The following is a 24,518-nucleotide window of genomic DNA, read 5'->3' as shown; positions in this document are numbered from 1 at the left end:
AGAACTCAGTTTTATAAGCAGATCTCTTTACAGGTCCGTTCCTTTCCCAACCACTCTGGGACTGCTGTCAGATTCAGCACACGTGTCTGAGCAAATGTTTGTATATGTTTATTAGCTAAAAGTCCTGCTTTTCACTAAAACTGAATTTCTATTGAAGGAATTTGACAAATTCATAGTTTAACTCCTCAGAATTAGATGTGTTCAAAGCTAATTGGAATAACCTGTCTAAGAACATGAAAAGGAGAACATTTGCATGGTAAACTTCATCTGTTTTGTGTTTCTGCTACAAGTAATAGAGCAATGAAATGCCAGCTTGATTAAAATCGGCAGGAGTCTAGTCAGGATTTTCATCTAAGTCTTGAGCAGTGCAGGTTAACTAGCCTCTTAAATGAAATTAATATTAAGCATCTTACTGTAATTCCTTCTTTCCTGGGAATTACAGCAAATATGGAATATATTAAAATAAATTCTTGTTCAGCTAGCAGCACTCAGCTCAAGAAGTTAGTGCAGAAAAACTCTATTAGTGTGAAAAGGCATTGCCAGCTGAAAAATGAGCTACAGGGAGGTATTTCTGTAATGTCAGCAATAACTTTGAGAGAAAGAGTGTGTATGTATGTGTGCCTATATACGTATATAATTCAATGCCACACATGATGAATTTCCATGGCATTGCAGAATCATGGAATCATCTAGGTTGGAAAAGACCTTTAATATCATAAAGTCCAACCATTAACCTGACTTTGTGAGTCCTATCACTAAACCATATCCCTTGGTGCCACATCCACACTTCTCTTAAATACCTCTTGTGAATGGATGCCAGCCAGACTGAACGCCGTTCACTGTGGCAGTTTGAGCCCAGCCATCCAGCCAGTTCTTCACCCAGCAAACAGTGCACCTGTCCAAGCCACGAGCAGCCAGTTTTTCCAGGAGAATGCTGTGGGAAACAGTGTCAAATGCTTTACTAAAATCCAGGTAGACAACATCTATAACCTTTCCTTTATTTACTGAGTGGGTCATCTCATCATAGAAGGACAGCAAGTTAGTCAAGGTCAGACTGACAGGCCTGTAATTCTCTGGATCCTCCTTCCTGCCCTTCTTGTAGATTGGAATCACATTCATGAAATCACAGAAGGGTTTGGGTTGGAAGGGACCTTAAAGCCCACCCAGTTCCAACCCCCTGCCATGGGCAGGGACACCTCCCACCAGACCAGGCTGCCCAAAGCCCCATCCAGCCTGGCCTTGAACACCTCCAGGGATGGGGCAGCCACAGCTTCTCTGGGCAGCCTGTGCCAGTGCCTCACTACCCTCTTGGTGAACAATTTCTTCCTAATGTTTAATCTAAATCTACCCTCTTTTAGTTTAAAGCCATTAGCCATTGTCCTGTCACTACACCACCTGACAAAGTCCCTCCCCAGCTTTCCTGTAGGCCCCTGTTAGGTACAGGAAGGCCGCTGTAAGGTCTCCCCGGAGTCTTCTCTTCTCCAGGCTGAAACCTTCAGTCAACTGGGCTCTCCCTGGTTAGCCGGATCTGCTGATAAACTATTAAAAGCGGCTTGGCCTGCACTTCTGCCAGCGACTACAGTACCCGTGAATGAATCCTGCCTGGCCTCCAACCATCACATCGCCCACAAGTCCTTCCTCATTTGCAAACAACAGGTCAAGTAGGGCACCTTCCCTAGTTGGCTCTGTCACCAACTGTGTCAGGAAGTTATCCTCCACACGCTCCAGGAATCTCAGACTGTGTGCTCTCTGCTGTGTTGTATTTCCAGCAGACATCGGGGAAGTTGAAGTCCCCCATGAGAACAAGGGCTAGCGGTCATGCAACTTCTAATTGCTTATAGAATATTTTACCTACCTCTTCATCCTGGTTGGGTGGCCTGTAAGAGGATCCCAACGTAAAGTCTGCGTTACTGTCCCTTCCCCTGACTTACCTAGAGACACTCGACCCTTTCATCACCTTTGCCCAGCTCCATGCAGTCAAAGCAATCCCTAACATCCAGGGCTACCCCATCTCCTCCTTCTCTGCCTATTTCTCCCAAAGAGCCTGAAACCATCGATCCCAACACTCCAAATGCTGTTTGCTTTCTTGCCTGTATGGATATTCCATAAATTAACAGAGAAAGAATGCAGCTTTTTAAGTAACAATGAAATTGGTGGTAAACAGTGTTGCCTGAAATTACTCTGAGCCCTTATTAACTGCAAGTCATTTTCTCTCCTTTTTTTTTCTTTTTTTTTTTTTTCTTTTTTGGCCAGGCCACTAAGATAATCTTCAGGAACCTGTTGTACCATCTGCAGCCATAGTGAAGGCATGAAAGCATCTTTATTTTTTCTTTGAATTTCCCAGAGCTGGGAAGGATTTTAGGAGTTTTTCCAAGTACTGTACGCAGCATTGTTGCACTTCCTTCTACTTTCTAAATTTGGAGTTTTCTCAAGTGAAAGCATTTTTATGTTGAGTAGTGAGGTATGAAATTATTCTCTAGCAATATTTAACTAGTAAAAACTAATACAACTTTCTTGCATTTCTATATTTTAATGTTATATAGTTATAGATGTCTTGCCATTTACTCTGAAGATGAAGCAGTAATGTTTAATTTCTCATTGAAATTAATAGCTTTTGTGATACCTCTGTATGTAATTAAACTTTCTCTTTTGATTTAAATCATGCTTCACTTTTTAGATATTCTCCATGCAAGAAGAAATATTAAATAATTGATGACACCAAAGTAAGAAAGCTTTGTCAATTCTGTTTAGTCCCTGACATAAGTACCTTTGTGCTTTTGTTGCCTCAGGTGGCTCCAAAGAAATTGGAAAAGTGGCTAAGCAGAAGTGTAATTGAAATTCAGCAGGGGTTATGCATCTAACCTGCGTGGGCTTTCTGTAAATCCCATTTTTCTGCATCTGTAGGCAGTGGATGTCTGCATAAAGCTGCTTTATTACAATATCCAAACCAAGCAAAACTAAATTCTGTTGTAGAAACTGACTCACCCTTCTGACAGGGTAATGCATGACCTTAGACATGCTTGGAGATGTGCCTCCTGCGTACTGAAGAGCAGTCACGTGGCAAGTTTAAAGTGCTTTCCCTGCTTCCACAGCAGCAGGCTGTGTGCTGGGTTTGGCCCTCGCTCCTATGGCCATGAAGATGAGGTTGTGAATGTTTACCCTAGGACTTACATAGGTGCAGCAGAAACCCTCCAAGCTATGAGTTTTCTTGTGCTGCCTTATTTTCTCTCAGAATCACCAATACATCCTTAGGGTAAAAAGCGGTGGGTTAGATTGATCAACTGGCTTCCAGCTGGACCATTTATTATGGAAATGAATTGCTTTGCCTCTGTTCTGGGCAATACCCAGATTAGATTTTGGGTTCACTTGCTGCCTCTGGCTCTGGGGAATTTCTCGGGGCTATTTCACACAGATGATGAAACAGATACTCAGATTTGCTGTACTTACTGCGCACTCATCGCGTGTTTAAAAAGTCAAACTGTCTCTGCGTAGGAGAGTGGTTTGATAATAGAAATACTGGAAAGTAATGAGATAAACTATACGTTTTTTTCAAGTCTATTTTTGCATTTTGTTGCGACTACCACAAGTGTTTATGTCCAAAAAGCAATGTAGGTAGAAACCTTCCTACTGTTGAAAATATACAGCTATCAGGGAGCTCCTTTTGTTCATTATTCCCAGGTACAAACTGCAGCCTAGCTGCATGCTGCTACGGCCACGTTTCTTGGCTGTTGAAAATTATGCTGGTTTAGAGTTGACTAAAATTGGTTAAACAGCCAGCTGTCAAAGGGAAACCTAAAGCTAAAAGATACAGCGTTTGTTTTAATTGCTAGGGGCTAAAGAGAGTTTATTTAATTTGGGCTTGCAATTTAAGTTACTTAATGCACAGCTTTATTTTCTCAGCTCAGCTTATCAGATCTGCTTAAGCCTGTTTGTTGATCATAAGATACATTAGAAAAATTGTGATTCTTTAAAATTATTTGTTGCACATGGTTAGATTATTGCTTTTAATCTTCAAACGTCATCTAAACCGATTGTTGAACAGTTAAATATATTTTCCATTGACTGTTACTAAACAACATATGTGGAGGGAGTAAGGAAAACTGATTTTGCATCTGGAGTCGGTCAGTGTAAGCTCACAGCTGTCAAATTGGTGTGCCCTGTTTTGCAAAGGCTTATCTGGGGAAATGTACTTCTGCTAATTACTACATGTGTGGAGCAAGGGGAGCCCTGCTGCGTGTGTGACTTCTATCCAACCATCACCTTGGTGCGAACAGCTACACTGAAGATGATGGATTGACTCAGTTTCCTTTTGGGAAAGCAGCAGCAGAAAGTAAGATGCCTGGGATTAACTGCTGCCAAGGAGAGCAGCCCAAAAGGTGAAGCTCCCAGAGAAATCACATCGGTATCATTTCTGCTGAGGTTTCTGGGAGGTGGGGAATGGGTCCTTGAAAAGCTAGGCAGTCTTCCCAGCAGCTGCTCTTTCCAGTAAGGCGTGTGGATATATACATGAGATCATGTGTGTGCAGAGAAGGTATTAGGGACCTTTATAGTGCTGCTTGGGCTTGCCAAAAAATCTAAGTGGACCACAGCTAGTGGGCCTAGAAGCAGAATCAGCTCTCTTAATGCAGCCCGAAAAACTCTTCACTAGCAGTGTATACACAGAGTTTTTTCTTCCCACAAAAAATCCTGAAAGTTTCCTTTTCCACATGAGCAGGGCTTAAAGTCAGAGGGGTGGGGAAAAATTCTGCAGAAATGCCCCATTGCACATGTTAAGGATGTTGTTTAACTGTTTTTTTTCTCCCTATTATTGCTTATTTTGAGAAACACCTCTCATTTTAGAACACTTTGTAATGTATTTTGTAGAAATTTACTGTTCCATTGGTACACTCTTGCGCAGTTCCAGCTCTGAACAACAGTATGGTGTAGCATATTGTGCGCTCCAGCATATTTAATTTCACAGAAGTTGGCTGTGCCTGCCCTTTTCACTGCTACGAAACGTATTTACATAAGAAGGCTGTAAATGAGATTCTGGAAGGTATCAGAATGGGCCATATGCATGCAGCCAGGCCTGGTCCCGGAGGGAGCAGGTGGGTTATTCTCCTGTTTTACCAACTGGGAGGGCTCCAGCAGGGATGCTGCGTTGGCTTTCGCTGCACTAGGTTGTGCTCTCTGCTTCCAGGAGTATTTATACATCTAATAAATAATTGCTTGAGACGTGAAGCATGATCAGTGCTTGGAGTAGGGATCCTCTTCTCATCTGATTGCATGGGAAAAGGAGAAGGATTTGTGTAGCTGTATGAAGCCAGGCGAGGACTGTGAATGTGAATCCTAGTCTGGCCGTGTGCCTGTTAACAGGCAGATGAAACGCTGGACTCTGCAGTGGGGCAGAAGGAGGGATGAAGTTGAGCCCTTGGTCATTGTCTTTGGCTTACTTAGATGTAGCTTGCTAGAAATTTAGGTTGTTGCGTATCCCTCTCACAAGGCCTCAAATCTTCTTGTGATCCACTTAGGGAATTTAGACACCTGGCTCTGACCTGTGGATGCCATGGTGGAAGGCCAATGCTGGGCATCGTAAGGTCAAAATCCTTTGGGTTCCCTGTCCTTAGCCTTTTATAGGTTCAAATAAGATCGTCTTGTTCCCTGTACTGTTTTGAAGAACTTTCATTTGGTCTGACCTGGCTGGCTATTAGTTACTGCTGATATTTTTTAATCTGCTAATTGTTTAACAAAGAGGGAAAACAGACTGAAAGAGCAAAAAGGAGTATAATAACATTCACTGCATGAGCTTGGAAATTGTTTGAGTATTTCTACTGGCAAAATTCCTGTCAATAGTTGTTAGCCCAGTGTATCTAATATTCCTAGAATATATAATAAAAATATCTGGTCTCCAAATTACAATAAGTCACTGCTGTTTTATTAATCTATCTTTTTGTTTGATTTGTTTTCTTTTTGGAAGGGTGAACGTAGAGTGAATGCATACTTAAAGCTTCTGTTCTTTTCAGCTCACGTTCTGCAGTGACTGCGATGCAAAAGTACATAGAGAGAGATGCCGTAAATATTTTCTGCTTCTGTGCCCAGCCCCTTAATCTCTTTACGTAAATCGAATCTTGCCCCTTGGTGTCCAGTAGATGTTGCTGTTGAATCACTGAAAGAGGAGGTATGGTACTTCATACAGACAAAAGAGGTTTAATTAAAAAAAAGAAATGCAGTGTGTATAGGTTTTTGCATTTACATATGCCAGCTTGGGAATTTGCTGTTTAAATGAGAAGTAACCATTACATGTAACACAATTACAGGTTTAATGTCCTGTACTGGAAAGTGATTTTCTAGCCTGCATCCCTGTTATGGTTTTAATAAATATTTATATTTTGTACTCATTATAAGAAGCCTGAATCATGTCAGTCATCGTGATATCTCTATAGCATGGTACAATTTTGCAAAGCTATTCCATTACAGTAAGAATAGGCATTCCTGCAGCCTCTTCAGGTCAGCATTTGTCCCTTGGAAGCTGGGGTATTGCCAAGTCATCGGAGCACTTTTTAGGATGAAAACCCGTGATACAGGGTGTTTTTTGCATGCTTTTATTGAGGGAGACAAAGCAGGGGAGGCTGGTCCCTTTGGGAGACTAAAAGAGGATAAGAGGGAAATGTTTAAAGGTAGCATGCTGTTTTTAGCAACAAAGATTATGTGTAGGGAAAGCTTTTTTTAATTTTTTTTTATTTTTTTTAAACATTCAGTCTGGTCTTCTGACAGAGTTTGGGGAATAGTTTGTTATTGATTAGAATAAATGTGTGAGTAAAATTCTGAGTAAGCAACTAATCTCGCTGCTGAATTTTCTTTTGCAATGACATGGGAAAGCATCTGCAGCTATTGGTTTCCTTGGAAACAGATTCACTGCAAAAGCTAAGTGCACTGCACTAAATCTGTCAATTTTACTGCATTTGAGAAGAGTTTGACATGCACACTTGGACGTTTTTACTACGTTTGTTTCTCAAAAGCTGTGTCATTTGTGCTGTTCTCACATAAAACACGTGATCAAAGGAGATGTGCTGCATGCTTTGGATTTCGGACAGAACAACAAAGGTTGGTATTTACAAAAGTAAACATGGGCAGTGTTTATATGTATATATTTTACAGCATCTACTTTTCTGCACACTTATTTTTAAAGTCTTGTAATTTAAGCTCAATGCTATTTTTTGCGTATTGCAATCTTAGCTGTTTTTGGAGATCAGAGAGCTGCTGAAAGTAATTGCTAGTACATTTGCCTCATAATAGGATTTTGGCAGGACATTGATTTTGTTTGTAGTTTATTTAATACATTCAATGTGGGATACATATATGTGTTCTCACAGAAGAGTATTTTTGTTCTGGCTGTGGTAGGGGTATGATTTCATATATTGCGTTAGGATGTTTTAGTGGTGTTTATGATTAGCTTCAACAGTTCAAGCCAAAACCAAATCTGTGCAACAGTGTGGTTTGTGCGTTTATATCAGGAAGAATTTAAGACTTTTATTTGCATTATTGTCTTTTATGAAAGAGACGTTATGTTAAGCAAGCACTAAATGAGTATTAGATTGTTTTTGACAGGTATCTTTAACATAGTTCATGTGAGTAACTGGGTCGCAAGTACATGAGATAGAAGTCACACTTGTGACTATCTTTCTGTTAGTAAAATGGTTTCCCATATATATTGAAAAAATATCCTACAGCACTGAGAAGGCTGTGCTGTATAGAAAAGCAATTTTAACCCATGTTGACAAAATGTTGGCTATAGCTTGGCAAATATTACAGAGACATCTGGCAGTGATTCCATAGTGGGATCGCTTTCTCAAATTGTCTTTAAACTGTTTCATGAACTCATTTTTCTCTCTAAAAGGAGGTAGCTGTCCATGTGAAATTATAAGGACTAAACTTAGTCATTAGGTCCTTTGCATTTAGGATTTTACTCATGAGTATTTATCAATCCTCATTTCTGAGACCTTCCTGTGCTTTCTGTCCCCCACAGATAACGTTGCCTGTCTTGGCTGAGGTGGATCTATTTAAACAAATCTTTCTCTATAAGGGACTTGAAGGGAAGTTTCCATGGATTTTCTTTTATTACTATTTTCTTTTATTACTATTTGGTTTGGGTGCTCTAGGTTAGTAATATTGCAGTAGAATACAGAGTACAGTGTGCTCTGTATACAGACTTAGCTTATTGGAGGACTGGGGATGTGGGGAGAGCAGGCAGATACACTGTCTTTTCCATAAGAAACTAGTCCTTAGTTTTAAATGCCCTATTTTGCAAATGGCAAGAGGAGAGGAAGGACAGTGACAGAAGGAGAGTAGAATTATGTCATCTGTTACCCGTGATCTCTTTTCTGCATACTGTGCTTCCCCTCCTTATTGTCACTACACAATTAAAAACCTCAAAAACTAATATAAAAATATTGACTCTGTTGTAAAGCAAATAGTGCAGTTCCTTGAACAACACTACCTAATCCCATGAAAGCAGGAAAATAAAAGTTGAACCGTATCATAACTACTGCTACTTTTTGAGATCTTTTTGTCTGCGCTCCCTTACCGCACCGCAGCTAATGACTCTACCAGATGTCCCACTCGCACATGCACGTGGCAGCAAGGAGAAATTGGATATTTAGAAAGATGAAACGAGATAACAGTTTTTACTGGTAACATTGTGTTATGCAGAGGTTTTGGATAGTTAAAGAATATCTGACTAATGTATTTGATAACGTCACTGCGTTATTTGATAGGTTATTTATTTTTATGCATTTCTTTTATTTTTTCCCAGCAGAGCATTCCAACCAAAGTTACTTGTCAATTTTTACCGTTTTAGCAGGTGCTTCTAGTAATGGCAGGTCCAGCTGTGCTAATAACCACGGATGCCAAGGTGACTATTTCATTAATGCCTTACTCAGTTTCTTTAAAGGGTCTGTCAAGGTCGTGAAGGAAGTAATGGCTTTTAGAATAATGCTAATGCAGATCAGTCTCTAGGGAGACTAGAGACTTTTTTTTTTTTTTTCCTTTTGTGCCTGTTGGTGTGGCATAGCTCAAGTTTCAAGTGTTGCCTTCCAGTGCATCCTATCTGGCATCCTCAAGCCTCCTCTACACACGGCCTGTTGCAATCACAGCTTTTAAATTACGTTTTGTAATCCTAGCCTCTACTGATTTATTGGCAATATTCGTCTCTGAAAATGCTCTTCCTCTTGCATATGCGGGTGGGAATGGTGAAGAGGATCAAAATGTTCCCCTTCAGAGATCCATTGCCACAAAGTGTACAGGAACATGACTGGAGATTGGTCCATCATATATTTGCTGTCTTGTAAAGGGAAATACAGTACAATAATTCTTTATTTCCTTGAAATCTCTTCTAGGCCTAACACCGTGACAAAAATCACACTAAAGCACTGTAATGACAAATATATGACTGGGTACAATGAAATAGTATGCGATGCTTTCTTTTTTGCCTGACACCTTTGTGTATTTTTCCTTTACTTCCTTGGAAATTTTTGTGGACTCTGAATTTTTCATGAGGTTGTAAATTTTTTATATTGTAAATAACACCTGACTGGAATCGGATCAAAACCACCAATATAGACAAGCCCTTTGAATTGAGATATCCAAGTTCTGTGAGTCTGTCTCAGTATGCATTCAGCTAGGAGTGTTTGAGGAAACTCTGTTAAATATTACAGCTAAATCGTGATGTAGTAGCTATATCTGATGAGTAAACACAGGCGGGTAAACTGCATTAGAAGTACATGACATGACTGCACAGATGCTCTGCTGAGGCTCTATGTTGGTGAGCTTGAAAGCTGAAGGATCAAGTCATTTTCAGCGTGTTGAAACTGGTCTGATAAAGACAGCAAAACTTTGCAAAAAGAAAACTTGTAGAACTTGAGAAATACTGCGAACACAGAACCTGAAATTTTGTGGAAATCTCATTTCAAGCTCTAAGTCTCTTAAAACGTGACATGACTTAACAGACAACTAAGAACAGTGTGATTAAACAGCTATTAAGAATACCAGTGTTTAAAATATTTTCGTGTACCAGTTGGTGCATCATGGAGGTTATTAATTACCGGCAACTGTGCAGCTGACTTGACAGCATAGAAGCAAGCATGCCTGATGAGCTGGAGGAGCCAAGCTGGAACAAGAAATTGTGTACTGTGCTCTGAATATGAGTCCCTCCGAGAGCCAGTCCCTCTGTCTTAATCTTTGTGGATTTATGTAGCTAGCTCTTGATTACAATTATGATCAACTCAACTCAAAAGATATTTTTTCCAGTTATCCAGACCTTATAAAGCTTAAAAATGATTGAAACTGTAGCCCATGCAAGCTCTTACATGTAGTAAATATTTTGTCAAAGCACATTTTTACTGCATTTTAAAGACAAAGTAAATGAAAATAAAAGAGCATTGCATTAAGCTTGTCACTGAAAAAACAATGTTTGTTATGGATTGGAGATAGCTTTAAGGTGTGTGGGGGTAAAAAGCAATAGCAGCATGTAATCGAAATAATACAGAATTTTACACATGTATGCTTACCTGAGAGAAGATGTCATACTCTGGCTCTGAAACATTTCTCTTTCAAAAGCAGTAACTATTCAGAACCATGGTCCTTAAGGAAAACTAACAGCAATACTGTCAGGAGCCCATCAAAGCAGAAGTTTGATCTTTGTTTCAAGTAGAAAACATGACAGTGTGGTTTGGATGTGGCTTACAATGTAAAGAAGCTTAGGCATTTTCCTTTCTGACAGCTTTACTGTAATGAAAGCAGAGAAATAAATTGAAGAGTAGTCTTCCTGTCTCACAATGTATAGTGCAGATCAGCTCCCAGGGAAGACCAGTTTAATTTGCCTGGTTTGGGAAGTAGCATCTTCTGTGACATCTGTCAAATAGAAAAAAATATGGGACCTGAAAATATTCATTATTTCATATGCTAAGTATGAAGACAAATCATTGTGAACTAGAAATAGTGATTTTTTTGCGTGTCAAGATATGAAAAAGTAGTAATTGCAAAAGCCTTTCTTTAGAGGCATTTTTTTTTCCTACCTGGAATCTCTTGCCACTTCTGAGGAGATCTGACCCATTCTTTCTTTCCTACATTAAGCATCTGCCTACGCCAATGACCAGACTAAGAACAGAACAGATCAGTACGAAGGGACCTACAAAGACTGAGTCCAAGTGATCGACCAATTCAGTGCTAACCAGAAGTTAAGGCATGTTATTGAGGACACTGTCCAAATGCCTGTTGAACACTGACAGGCATTGGGCATCAACCACCTCTCCAGGAAGCCTGTTCCGAGGTTTGACCCCTCTCACAGTAAAGAAATTTTCCAAATGTCTAGCCTGAACCCCCCTTGTAATGCTATTTTATTTACTGAAGACTGCATGCAATAAAATCGGCTGTGACATTAGCTTGTTAAGGAGACGAACGCAGACAAGGTCACAAGCTCTGTTGTAAAAGCCACAAAGGAACCATTGAAGGAACCGGGGTGAGGGTAAATGATCAGCGAGTCTTGTGCAGGGCTTGGCCTCTACAGCTGCAACCCCTGGGGTTGTTGGAAATTATTTACCTGTTCCTGAATGCTTTTTGAGACTATTACAATTTTCCTGTTCTGCAACAAGACGAAGCCAAGACCTTTAGCGGTGCTCGGGGTGCAGTCCAGGAGAGAGACTGGCACTCAGGCCAGAACAGAAGGTAGGACTGGTGCCTGAGATCAGTCAAACCACTCACAAACTGGATTTTCTTGTGTCTTAGGTGCTTTGCTATTCTGAAAAGGGAAGAGCTTTCTGTGACTATAACCTCCAGTGAATGCTACATTTTTAAAGACGTGGAAGTGGAGTAAAGGCAGTAAAAGTTTAAGATAGGCCCCATTAATAAAGGAAGTTCAGAATTAAAGCTGACATCTTTCTACTCTGTCCTTTCTCTGTGACACAACTTGTCAGCCTGTTCCTCAGGGGGAAGCTCTTCAGTTTTATTCTGTGCAATCAAATTGAATGGTCCTGGAAATATCCTACTTTTTTTCTTCTGAATACCTTTTAGATTACTGACTGTATGTGAAATTAGCAATTATAAGTGACAGATCACTATCATGTCTCATTACCGTCATTTGCTGAGAATGTTTTAAATCAGCCCTGCCTCTTGAATGGCAGAGCTAATGAACTTGTATGTGCGTGGCCAGCTCTTTTGAAAGAGTGATTTTACAAACTGGGGCACGTAGTAAGATTTGAACTTTTCCTAATACTCCAAATCTGAACAAACACACACACACACACACACAAAAAAAAAAAAAAAAGGATTTGAAGATTTAAGTCTAATACTTTTTAGGAGTCCTCAAAATCCTTGAGCTTTAAACAAATATTGGAAGGATTTTCTTCAGTAGAAATTAATTTTATGACTCCTCAGCCTGTATTTCCTCCAGCGTGACAGAAGAGTGTCTTCTGGATTGATTTCATTTCTGCATGTAAATATGAAATACTAACTCTGAGATAAAATGTGACTGTGGCATCTCTGCATCCTAATTCTATTCCTTATTTAATTCTCTCAGTACCTTCCAATATTTGCTTGCTTTTTTAAACCAGAGTTCCTTTATTTACACTTTTTTTGTCTATGTTTGAAGTACCATCGTTTCATTTTATTGGTTTTTTTAGGGGTTGGAATACAATTTCCCTTGTGTGGCCTTTCCTTTAACTATACATACCCATGGAATTGTCCTGAGGAGGAAAGCAACATAACGATATTTCATTTCTTTCCACATTCTGTATGCAGCAAGTTCTTTCCCCATTCACCTATGTGCTTCCTGTCTTTGGTCTTCCTTACCTCCTACAGAAAACGCATCCCTCGTCTCTAAATACATGTCAATAAATGTAGAAAGGTAGGGTCTTTCTTGGCATTACACTAACTAAAAGGCGACATGGTTCATTGCCATGCCTGGTTTTAGAGGAGTGCAGCTGCTTGTATGTTGGAGTAGTTTAGCTCCTCACGTTGGAGGAGATAGAGAGCTGCTCCAGCTCTGTGCTAAGCATGGGTAGAGGGGGGGTGTTACACTAAATAAACTCTTTCAAGCCCATTATATCTACACTGATAACTTAATCCAGTGTGGAAAAAGAGGAGGATGAAGAACATAACCAAATGGAGTGGCTACTGGGAAACTTGACATACCATAGAAACACAGAAGATGTACAAATGACATTTCATTCATTTGCTCCCTAAAAGCAAGGGAGGCTAGGGAAAAAAAAAAAAAAAAGACAGGACATAACCCTGTTACACTAGGAAGTATTGAAGCCTTTGATCTTGTCAATAGGTTTGAGTTCATTCATGCAGAAGAGCAAATTATAAAACTTTACAGGAGTATGAGGAATGCTGCTCCACATGTAAAACTGAAATACAGGGTATGTGGGAAATGAATTATGGAAGAATTACTGTGTAAGCTAAGCCTCACGAACTAATCTTGATGTTTTTTAAGGAGAGGCTAGATTGCAGCTGATAAGGGAGAAAGAAAAACATTTAGGGACTGAAAATACTGGGAGGAATATTGGGCTGAATGGGGAAGGAGCATCTGAATGGGGAACAGAACGGGTTGCCCAGAGAGGTGGTGGAGTCACCGTCCCTGGGGGTGTTTAAGGAAAGGTTGGATGTGGTGCCTGGGGACATGGTTTAGTGGGTGACATTGGTGGTAGGGAGATGGTTGGAGCAGGTGATCCTGGATGGCTTTTCCAACCTTAATGATTCTGTGATTCTGTTCTTCTCTGTACGGCACCTACCGTCTCTAAGGAAAATAAAATAAAGGATGATCTGACACTGAGAATCATAGGGATTCAGTAAATTCATGCATTAGTAAACAGGGCATAATTTTTGTGCAGTACCTCTATTAAATGTTCCTGCACATCTGAAGGCTTCTTTATTCCATGTTCCTGCATGAACCTGGCCCACACTCTAGCTTTATGTGAATGCTTGAGTGTCAAGTTTTTAAGAGAAAACTTTCACTTTTTTTCTTTCCTGCATGTATTTGCAGGGCAATGACTTGTACAAAGCAAAGTTCTCTGTATTCCTTCAGATTGTGAATCTAGGAACAATTTTGTCCTTGTGGAAGAGCGAGGTGTTGCCAAAAACTGAATGCTGCCATCTCTGCTTATGAATCCCAGTTTCAAATCCCAGATGCTTTACATAATAAAGCCTAACTGGGCTGATTACCAAGAGAACTCAGTCATTCAGAAAAATAAAAGGGAAAAATCCCTTTGCTTCATGAAGGAAGAAGTGGTGCCAAAAAGAGGCTGAAATGTTAAAAATGCATTTTCTATTTGGATCCCTCATATCGACTGTCCTGTTTCCTCTTTTTCCCCCCTTTTATTTAAGGCGAGGGATCGGTATTGCTCTTGTGCTTTGGGTTTACGTGGAAGTTCTTTGCAGGACCTGTGAGGATCTGGGCTATGCCAGCCACGTTCAGTGGGGCTCGTCCTGCTGTGCCAGAGTCCGGCGTAGGTAAGTGGCTCACGACTGCAGCGATGTGGGTGCCCCTAGCTTCGGTGCTTCCACCTTCTGCGCTTCCACGTTTCGTGGCACACCGTGTTGGGTGCAGGATGAGGTGCAGCTGCTTTGCTGGCCTGATGCTGACCGCATGATACGGCTGGAAAGCAGCATGGGATGTGTATCAGAGGGGTTAGCTGGGTAGGCGTAACTATCCGTGTGCTCTACATGTGCTCTTTGCAGCAAGTGGTGGGGTAGGGCCCGTGCAAAGTGGTAGGGAGAACTGGATGTGTTTGAATTTCTTGTAGGTTGTGTTCTTTAAATGGTCTGTCTTTCACTGAAGCTGCCATCAGGCTCTTAGAGAAACTGAGCTCCACCGGGTTAAAATAGAAGCCCTCCTGTGGATCAATCAGTAATTGATTGAAAAGCAAGAAGCGGGGTTGCTTTAGGTGTTCGGTTTGCTGTGGGTGGAGAGGAGTTACAGATGGAGTAAAGCAGGGATTTTTGCAGGAGCTTCAGCTATTCAACGTATTCGTAAGTGAGCTGGGAATGGAAACAAAGCATAGAAAGACCAAATTTGCAGACATAAGAAGTTCTTAAAAATAGAATTCAATGCAATTGGTGAATGCAAATTCAATTGGTGATGCTAAGTGACCGAGCGGTACAGTAGGCGAAATTTAATTGTACAAATCATGCACATGGGAAGAGAGAACAATATTCCCTGGGTTAACTGTTACCCTCAGCGAGATATCTGGGCTCATTGTGGGCAGTTCCCTGCAAACAGCAGCAGCTCAGTCGGCACTCGGTGTTGGTCGGAAAGGCAAACAGCACGTTGCGAGGCGCTGAGAGGGGAGCGGAGAACAACAAAATCTTTATGTCACTGTGTAATCCATGCTGTGACGGCCTCTTGAGTACCGTGTCCCGTTTTGTTCACTTTGTTGCGGTAGAATCGGGGTATGGAGAAGCGTGGCAAAGGCGGCCAGAGGTATGGAATTGCTTTTGTACAAACAGGAACTAATTAGTGCAGGAAATTTTCTGTCTGGAAATAAGGCAGTTGGAGGGCACATAATATCACCTACAGTGGAAGTCTGTATAGTCATGAATGGCTTGGGAAAGTGAATAGCAAGTGTTTATTTCCTGTGGTGGTTTTTTTTTTTCCTCTTTTTTTTTTTTTTCCACTGCTTCACACAAAAGGCAAACTGGGGCACCCAGAAAAATTTCAGGAAGGTAGTTTAAACAAACGCAGTTTTTCACACAGCTCGTCATTAGATGTTGAAATTCATTGACAAATAATACGGTGGAGATCAAAGCAAAGTTAACAGAGAAATCTCTAGGTATGTTATTGCAGCTATCTGTTGCTCAGGCAAAACTCATTACATGATTACACGTTAACAAGGCAGAGCAAGGTTACTGAAGCTGGCTCCTCACACTAGAGGGTGGTGGCTTTGGATGTGGCACTCCATCCCACAGCCTTTGTTTCCAAACAAACCTCAGATCTCCATACACACTCGTGGATCTGTGCCCTTTCTCTAGTGCCTTTGCTCTTAGTTGACCACCTTGATGAGTAGAAGCTGACCTGATTATCATGGTTTTGCTGTTGGTCACTTTTTTTTCCTTTGCAAAAATGCTGTCTTAGGCAGCAGTCAGATAAACACAACACTTTTTGCTTACTGAATCCTTACAGATGGTGTATTTCTGTGGTAAGACTTTGTTGTGCAAAAGCTTGATTGAAGCTTTATTTTCATTTCTATTAATATACTTTAATCATTTATAATACATGGAGGTGTTGTAGGCCTGTCATACTTGGTGTGGAAATGATGTGGGACTTATAAATGAATATCTAAATATGATATAAGTTATTTATATTGACAGAAGAAGCCTGAATATGTTGAGGTGACCTTTCCAAAACACACTTTAAGTGCATCCCCTCCTTAGTTTTATCATTGAGAGTTATGAACAAGTCTCCATAGCCATCCATACATTTTCCCAGAAAGGACTGCTACTTTTTGCCTGCTGTACATAATTTGTAGAAAAGAACTTTTGTCACAAACAGCACAACACAATCTGTTCAATTGTGCAGGAAAACATCCTTTTTTCTTTTAGCCATAGATAACGTTTTTTATTTAATGGCTAAAATACAAGAGGACATCATAGCTAAATCCCATAGGTTGATGACAATAGTGGGAAAATTAAGCTGAGCATCAACAAAATCATGACAATAATGAGATTTAGTAGGCATTGAGATAATCTTGACAAAGGGAAGTGTTAAAAGCGTCATTGTTTGAAACGTGCACAACAGGCTGTATAAAAGCACTGAAAATCAGTTGCAAGGAGCAGTACTGGGTCTCAATCTTCCGGACTTTTAATATCCCTAAAAGTTCTCTTTTTCCCTAAAATATACCCCATAGAGCCAGTGGGAATGTATAGGCTCACGGGCTTGTTTTTCCTAGCTAACTTGTGTAGTTCTTTCGTGTTTGCCCCATATGCCTCGTGGGCTCCATGGATCCAGAAGTGAAAACCCGAGGGGTTTAAGTGCCTCAGGTGGCAAAAAAAAAAAAAAAAACACCACTTTTTTCGAAATGCAGTTACAGTGACCGCAGTGGCTCAGCATTTAAGCAGTCAAGCTCGTCTGAACAGTCCGGAAGATGGTTGCGATTAATTCAGCGTTTAAAGGAAAGTCGGAGCCCTCAGCCCCCCAAAACGAGCCCTTCAAGCAGAGCGTGAAGGCGCTGTGCAGGCAGAACAGCCTTGACATTGTCAGTGAGAGCGCTTTTCCTCCACAGCAACTTGCCTGCAGCAAACCGACAAGAAGGTAACGAGGAGCCTGATGCTCACATAGGGATGAGGACAGGGCTTCGTGCAAGCCGTCACCGCTCGCTGTTTCCTAACCGTGCTGCTGATGCAGCGCAGACCTTCCCAGCGCTTGCAGCAGGCTGGCAGCGCCGAGCGAGGCAGCCTCTCATCGATGCCTCGCATTAATCCCTCAGTTTGAGGGCTCGCTGCGGGCAAATCCCTGCACAGAGGAGGGGAGAGAAGTTTCAAGCGGTCCTGCTGGCAGCACCCACCTCACCTAGGCAGCAAGGGTGCAGCCTGCTGCCTCCTGTGCGCTGACGGGGAGCTGTGGGGAGTCATTGAAATGCAGGGCTGCGGAGCACTGCTGTAGTGCTGCCTTGCTTTTTTTTTTTTTTCCCTTCTCCTTCATTCTTGAACCAGGGGGAACATGTTTGCAGTGGATTCTTTTTGTTCCGTCAGAGAATGAGATGCTGGCTGCACACTGAAGAAATGGCCCTGGAAGAACTGATGCAAAGACTAAATGCGGTTTCCCAGTGCACTGGTAGGAGGAGCTGCTGGTCTTAAATAATGTGTTGCCTTGATGGTGTTAGTGATTTTATAGGATTTACGGAAAATCCTGGTAATCTGACTAGCATTCTGTATGCATGTTCGCATTAATAGGAAGGAAAATGTTTTGTCGCGGGGTTAAACTTTTGTTTATTTTGACACTAATTAGCATTTCTAGTGCTTAGATATTCATGAGGCTAGCTTTAAAAGGTCCTCTGGAATAGTTTCGGGTAGCTGCTAGCCCAGTCAAATACTCTAAGTGGATCTCAATTCCTTTTTTCTCTCTGACTCAGCTGGAGCTAAGAAGTGGGGGGAATTACAGATTTGTCTAGTGAAACGAGTCTAACATGGAGCAACGAAAAGCCCAGCTAACTGTAAGGCACCACAGCCAGGATTTTAGGTGAATCTAGATTGTACTTTCATGAGAACGAAGAGTTGTATAGAATAATCATAGTAAATTTAGGTTTACATCTGAGTGGATTAAAAATTGCAGCAGATCTGCTAGAAAGTCTTTTTAGCTCTGTAAAAAGATTATGGTGATTTCTGAGAGATTTTCTTGAAAATGTGAATGTTTGTGTGTTCAAAACTAGAACTGAGCAGCAGTGTACAATACGGTGATCTGTGATTAGATCTGGGAGTGTTTTCCTGACTATTGCTCATGCAGAAATGTAAACGTTTCAGAATAAAAAGTTACCTGGAAAGAGAAGAGATGTGGTTTTGGCATCCTTTGAAACTGCTTTTGCCCTTTATTCGTAATCTGCTGACAGATGTCGGAAGTCTTACATCTTCTTGTCATCTGAAGCAGACTGATGGTTTGCTGATACAAAGCATTCAAGGTATTATTCTCTGCAGTATCAAAACTTGGAATTTTTCTTCTCATTTCCCTCAGCCATTGTTTACTAAGATAGACTTTTTTGGCTTTTTCAGCAATTTCCATGTGTTACAAAGAGATCATTAGCAAAATGGCTGATGCTGTAGTCCAGTGAAGAGAGAGATTAAATGACAAATGTGGAATGGACAGATTAGCTGCATCAGTGTTCCTGGGCAGGAGAAGCAGGTGTTTTACCTTCTTAGTAACATTTTTGGGAGGAAAAGCAAAACTTGATCTGATGAGAACAAGCATTAAATTACAAATAACAGTCACCATACACGCTATTTTCTTTTTCTTTCTCTGTCTATGCACTTTTTCCCTAATAATCTTCCTGTGTTCCAAACATATCCTTATTAAATACTTGGATATTTGCTTTATTGCCTGTTTTGATTTTCTGAGTGGGTAAGTAAAAAGAAAGCCTGTCTGATACTTGCTGGGGCACACTGTCTTTTGCAGTTTATTTTAATAACTCTCGCAGTATATTTTCACTCCCTTAACATCGTCGCTGTTGCTTTCCTGGGGTAAGATAAATGGTCATAAGGTGTGACAGCCCTGGACAGTGATACAGGAGCCCTTATTCCGGAACTGAAGTGCAGTGAGCCGCCGGCATGGCAGGGGTCTCTGGCTTGCTGCTGACAGCGCCCATCGCCGCCCTGTGCAAATGTATGAGCGCCGTGACCTTCATGTGAGCCACCAGCGCTACTGAGTGCTATTTTCACACTTGCCAGCAGGCTCTGACTGTGGGCTGGTCTTTAGCTTGCTAAGCTTGTGTATTTTTTCCAAAAAAGCAGCTGTTATTTTTACTGCCAGTTTCGTGTTTGTGTGGTTTAGCTGGTTCTTATCCTCCCACTTCTCTCTCTCCCTCTGTCTAATCCCTGTGTGGGTATTCCCTAGCCAAAGGCACCTCTCACCTCTTTTCTACAGCCAGTGGTTTTATTTATAGTTAGCTCGGTTTCAGTTTTCCTGTCTCTTTATTTCTTTGTTTGGTTTTGCTTTGCTTTGTTGTTGTTCCTTTCAGGTTCCTCAGACTGTTTCTCTGGCGCTATCTCCTTTTCTTGCACTACACACTGTCCTTGGGTTAAATTGTCTGCTCTCTGGCTTCACAGCTGTCTTTCTGTTGACTCAGAAACCCTTTGTAAGCAGAGAGATTTCCTTCACAGCCCATGATCACTGCAGGTTTTATCCAAGCCCATTTTTCACTAGCTCACGAGCAATTGAAATGCAGAGGTTCCCCCGTGCCCCATAGCTCGACTATTCACCTTCAGGCATCAATGGATTTTCTCTTTTTTAGGACCAGAGGACAAAACCTATTCCTCTTCCTTCGCTTGTTTCTCTGAGCACTGCCCCAGGGAGGCAGGCTCCGATTTACCCCAGGTGGTTTTAGACATCTGAGGCAGGTCAGGCAGAAGAGGAGATCCCCTAAAGGCTGGGCATGGTGAAAGGCCAGAAGGGGGCATGTTCAAGAGGCAAGTCCATCCAGCTTCTGAGGTGCCCACATCTGTCCCTCAGCTGGGGGAGGCCTGGAGCAGCTCAGCTCCTAACCCTGGGTGTCTAACGTTAGGTATGGTAAGTCTGGGTTGCAGCCCATAATCTTTTGCTCTTTGTTCCTTTTCACCACACCAGCCTCTGCCTCTGGCTTCTCGCCCCCCTAGCAAGTCCCACATGTCCATCTGTCTCTGACACGGCCTTTCTGGGCTTCTCATCCGACATGACCACACCAGCGCTTTCCTCAGGAGTCCTCCTGCTTCAGCTCTGCCTAAACTCTGATTCAGTCACATTCCCAGCCCCTCGGTAACGCTCCTTGCTCCCTCATGGCCGTGTGGGCCTCTCACAGGATCCCACAGTACCTTTCTTGGCAACATTTTACAAATCTGAATGGCTTTTTGTCAGCTTTTCCTGATTACATCTCAGTTTGCTCACCTTCACCTTATCCTCCAAAGCCAAAATTGGCCATAGATCTTGCTTTTCTTCCTCCTGTTCAGCTGTTGCTGTGTTAAGTTAGACTCTATCCCACATATTGCTGTTTAAGGGCAGAACTTCCCCTCCGGTGGGCCCGTGCTTTGGAGGGCTGAAGGCCCAGATGACAAACAGTTCTGATCTGGGACCCTGTGCGTTGGCTGTATGACCGTGTGATGTGGGCTATCTGCTGAGGGCTCTATTTGCTTGGACTGATGAGGCACCAGCTAATGAAGAAACTGCTTTAGGCACCAGCTTTTCCAGTCACTGCTCACGTTTTGTGTCAGCACTGAGGTTGGACGCCTTTCAGTGACAGGGACACCTGGTTCATGCAAGCCATGCAACGCAGATCTGGGAGTCCCAGCCCTAGGCCTGTGGTCACCCCATGAACGGTTTCTTTCCACCTTGGAAAGGCGCCATTGTTACAGCTACCATCTGTTTCCTCTCCTTCAACAAAACTGGAGCACTCTGCAAAAAGAAGAAACATCTGCACATCAAGGAAGATAAATATATGTGCGGTTCCTTAGGAAATATGTATGCAGTGCTAGTATTTTAAGCGCAGGTAGCATGGCTTAGACATGTCAGCTTCAGTCAGTTGCCAGTAGCTCTAGACTTTCTGTTGTACTCACAGCTTGGGCCAAAACTTTACACTTCATTTCCCTTGATTTCTCTTCTTTTGAGTTTTGAAGGCGGGCTCACCTGTCTTGAAAAATTACGAAGAGATGTAGGAGGAGAGGACTGGCACACCACCTTGCTAAATGAAAACGTGCCGAACATCACTGGAAAGAGTTGGTTTGTGCAGGGAGCGATGGGGACACCCTCAGGCGTGTTGCAAAGGTATGGGCAGCTGAAAGGACCTGTTCTGCTGTCCTCTCCATTCCTACTGTCCTCAACGTCCTCCCCTTGGGCTAAATAGTGTGTGTTAGCAAGGTCTCAGCCTGCATCTCAGTGCAGGCTCCAGGGGCTTCTGCGGCTCCTGCCATTGCTGCCCCTGGTGAGGGGCAAGCAATTATTTTGTTGTTTGTGCTGGAGGAAAGGGAACACGGAGGGGAGATGGAGTAGCTATCACAAGCATGCTTGCTCTTCCTTACTTTTCTGGCATCTGCTCTCAGTTCACCTGATTTCCCAGTTTGGGAATCTAAACAAATCTTTCTGCATATGGCAGAGCACTCGGGTTGATTTGGCAATCGGACAGATCTGAGTCTGAGGAGCATCAAATTACTGTTTGGCAGCTTCATCAGCTTTCTGCGTGGCTGGTGGAGTTGCAGAGGTCCAGGTGAGAGCCCCGAGATCTGCAGCATCTGCTGCACCCAGGTGACATTTGGTGGCAGCAGGTGTGCCTCTGCCTGGTGCGAGCTTGCTGGCCTTTGTTTCGCCTCTCCTGTGCCCACGTTGGGCTTTGGCATGAAAGATGCCTCTAGTTTCCCAGGCCAGAGGGTGTAGAGCAGGCATGCTCTTCCAATCATGTTATTTACAATTTCAAGACTAAAGGTGGGAGCTTGAACAGACCCAATTAAGCAATCGAGAGAGGATTGCTCATGTTTTGTGTGTACATGTGCTAATGTGAGGGCTTCTCTGTATACCCACATTGCATATGTTTCTTACTATATTCTGGCCTAAATCAAAATCTTTATTTTACCCTGAAATAGCAGACCAGTGGAGCTGGTGGGAGTAGGGGTCAGAGCTGGCAGCAGTCTTCTGCTTCATTAAACAGAACTGCCTTCGGGTAATCTGAGGAAAAATGTTTTGATCAGCGTTAAGGTTGAATAAGTTTTATTTTGTAGCCAAATTAGTGTCTCTTAAAAATTACATCTCCAAAAGGGATACTCAATAGGATTTTTTTTTAACATACAACAAAAAATAAAAAATGCTTACTGGACTTTATATCCATGTGGACTTTTGAGGGCTGTTTGTCAACAATGACGACTTCTCTTTTCATATAATTTACCCTAGTCTTTCACTCATTTGAAGTGCAGTGACTGAATTATAGTAGGAAAACTGAAATCTGAACCATAGAACCACAGAATCACAGAACCATTAGGGTTGGAAGAGCCCTCCAAGATCACCTGGTCCAACCACCCCCCTACCACCAATGTCACCCACTAAACCATGTCCCTAAGCACCACGTCCAACCTGTCCTTGAACACCCCCAGGGACGGTGACTCCACCACCTCCCTGGGCAACCCGTCCCAGTGCCTGACTGCTCTTTCTGAGAAGAAATGTCTCCCCATTTCCAACCTGAACCTCCCTGGTGCAACTCGAGGCCATTCCCTCTTGTCCTAGTAACAGCACTACAGTGCTCACACCACATTATGTGGTAACATTATCAGCCAGTTTATCAAAGAAAATGCTTTTATTCTCAGAAATACATGATTAAAGCTACCTGACAGTTTTCTGTATTCAACAGTGAAAGTAGGAAAACGTTCAACAGACAAACAGAGATCGGGGTAATTTTGCATTAAACATTAAAGCATTAAACAGGAAGTGTTGGCACACATGGAGTAGTTCTTCAGAGGATTGCAGGACGCGTTATTGTCAGTCTCCTGTTCAGCATACGGACTTCTGGCATGCAGAGCTGGGAAAGCCCTGCCTGAACTTCTGTATTTTGTGATTTGGAGAAGAAAAAACCTGTTACTTTGATGTGTTTTTTATGATCCTGGTGACTCAAAGTACCTTCTTGGCACAACAGCCTGGCACAGCTGCCTACCACGCGTCCAACTTGAGAGAGCCAAGCCGAGAGATTACCTCATGCATATCAAATAACGAGGAATTTCTGCAGGAAAGGAACAGTAGCGCGGGGAAGAGGTGCGATACATAACAAGGCTGCATTGTTTTCAAGGTATTGTTTGTCCTAAGCTGACGTGTAGAGCAAAGCCCAGGAGCAGGAGGTGTTTGAGTCAGTCTCCTTTTCCCTTAATGAAACACGTCGAGTGAGCTACGGAAGAGACTTGCAGTTGTGTTGTTTCTGCATCAGACCGATGGCTTCTTAAGATTTTCAGGTATCTGAAACAAGGCTGGAAGTTTCAGCCTGCTGTTCCGTAATGTCCAGCACAGCCACTTTAATTTTGTTTCTTGGTTTTTCTTGTCTTGTCCTATTAAATACCAGCCAGATTCGCTTTCATTTCAGACAGGAGGAGTGTGATCTTGGATGCTTTTACAGGGATCAATTACTTGCTTGTCTCTTGGTAAGCCTGCAATACCGTGTTAGATATTTTGACCTCACTTTAAATTCTCCAGCTATCCATGCTGCATAGCTCAAGCCATTTAACTTTGTCCCATGGAAGACAGAACTGGCTGGGATTTTCAGCATGAGAAGAAGCAGAAATGGAGAAGCCTTGTGATAGCTATCCCCAAACATTTGTAGCTTCACATCAAGGCTGAGCATGTTCGAGCTTTGGAGAAGCTGGTGTGAAGGGGTGTCAGGCAGTTAAGTTGCTTTGAAAATGCAATGGTAGACTGAGTGTGTTGCTCAAGTTGTGACAAGCATATAGAGTGCAATGCAGCCTGATACTGGTTGGTTCTGTTGATGTAGGAATGTGATGCTGTCTGGCAACAGTCTGACTTCTTAAAGTCAATAATCGGGGCAAATGGGTACTTGGGGGGGGGGTTCGGAACAGCCACACTATGGGGCTGTGACTTCAGGGTCATAAAATTCATCCCCCATTGTTACTGGGGGCTTTTGCTAAGCACCAGTCTTATTAAAAGTCTTTGCCTTCAGCACGTTGTGTAGCAGGTGGGAAACGTGCACCTGGAAGTCGCTGTCCTGGTGCTTTTGTAGTTCTCGATTCTTGTTGAACCAGAAATGTATCTTCCTTTTCTTTCAACTCCTGCCTGTAAGCAGGTGAACTTGAAGGGAGGGTGGCTTTCCCTACGAAACAATAGG

At 42.3% G+C, this 24,518-nt stretch overlaps 1 protein-coding gene across 11 annotated transcripts in view; it reads left to right on the top strand.

Moving 5' to 3' along the window:
- Positions 1-24,518, top strand: part of MCF2L (MCF.2 cell line derived transforming sequence like) — a 161,774-nt gene that overhangs the window by 13,691 nt on the left and 123,565 nt on the right. For 2 of the 11 annotated variants that reach the window (XM_083834906.1, XM_083834905.1), the window contains exon 1: positions 17,107-17,803. The exons of 5 other annotated variants lie outside the window; for them this stretch is intronic. In XM_083834906.1, coding sequence (XP_083691032.1) covers positions 17,725-17,803 — 79 coding nt within the window. In that variant the 5' untranslated portion in view covers positions 17,107-17,724. Of the gene's footprint in view, positions 1-6,002; positions 6,158-6,858; positions 7,084-8,836; positions 8,891-17,076; positions 17,804-24,518 lie in introns of those variants that run through there. 4 more of the 11 variants (XM_083834909.1, XM_083834901.1, XM_083834919.1 and 1 more) reach the window with 4 other exon arrangements.

This window comes from Anser anser (assembly GCF_964211835.1).
Source record: "Anser anser genome assembly, chromosome: 1".
Lineage (NCBI taxonomy): Eukaryota > Metazoa > Chordata > Aves > Anseriformes > Anatidae > Anser > Anser anser.
This window is presented reverse-complemented; position numbering and strand designations above follow the sequence as displayed.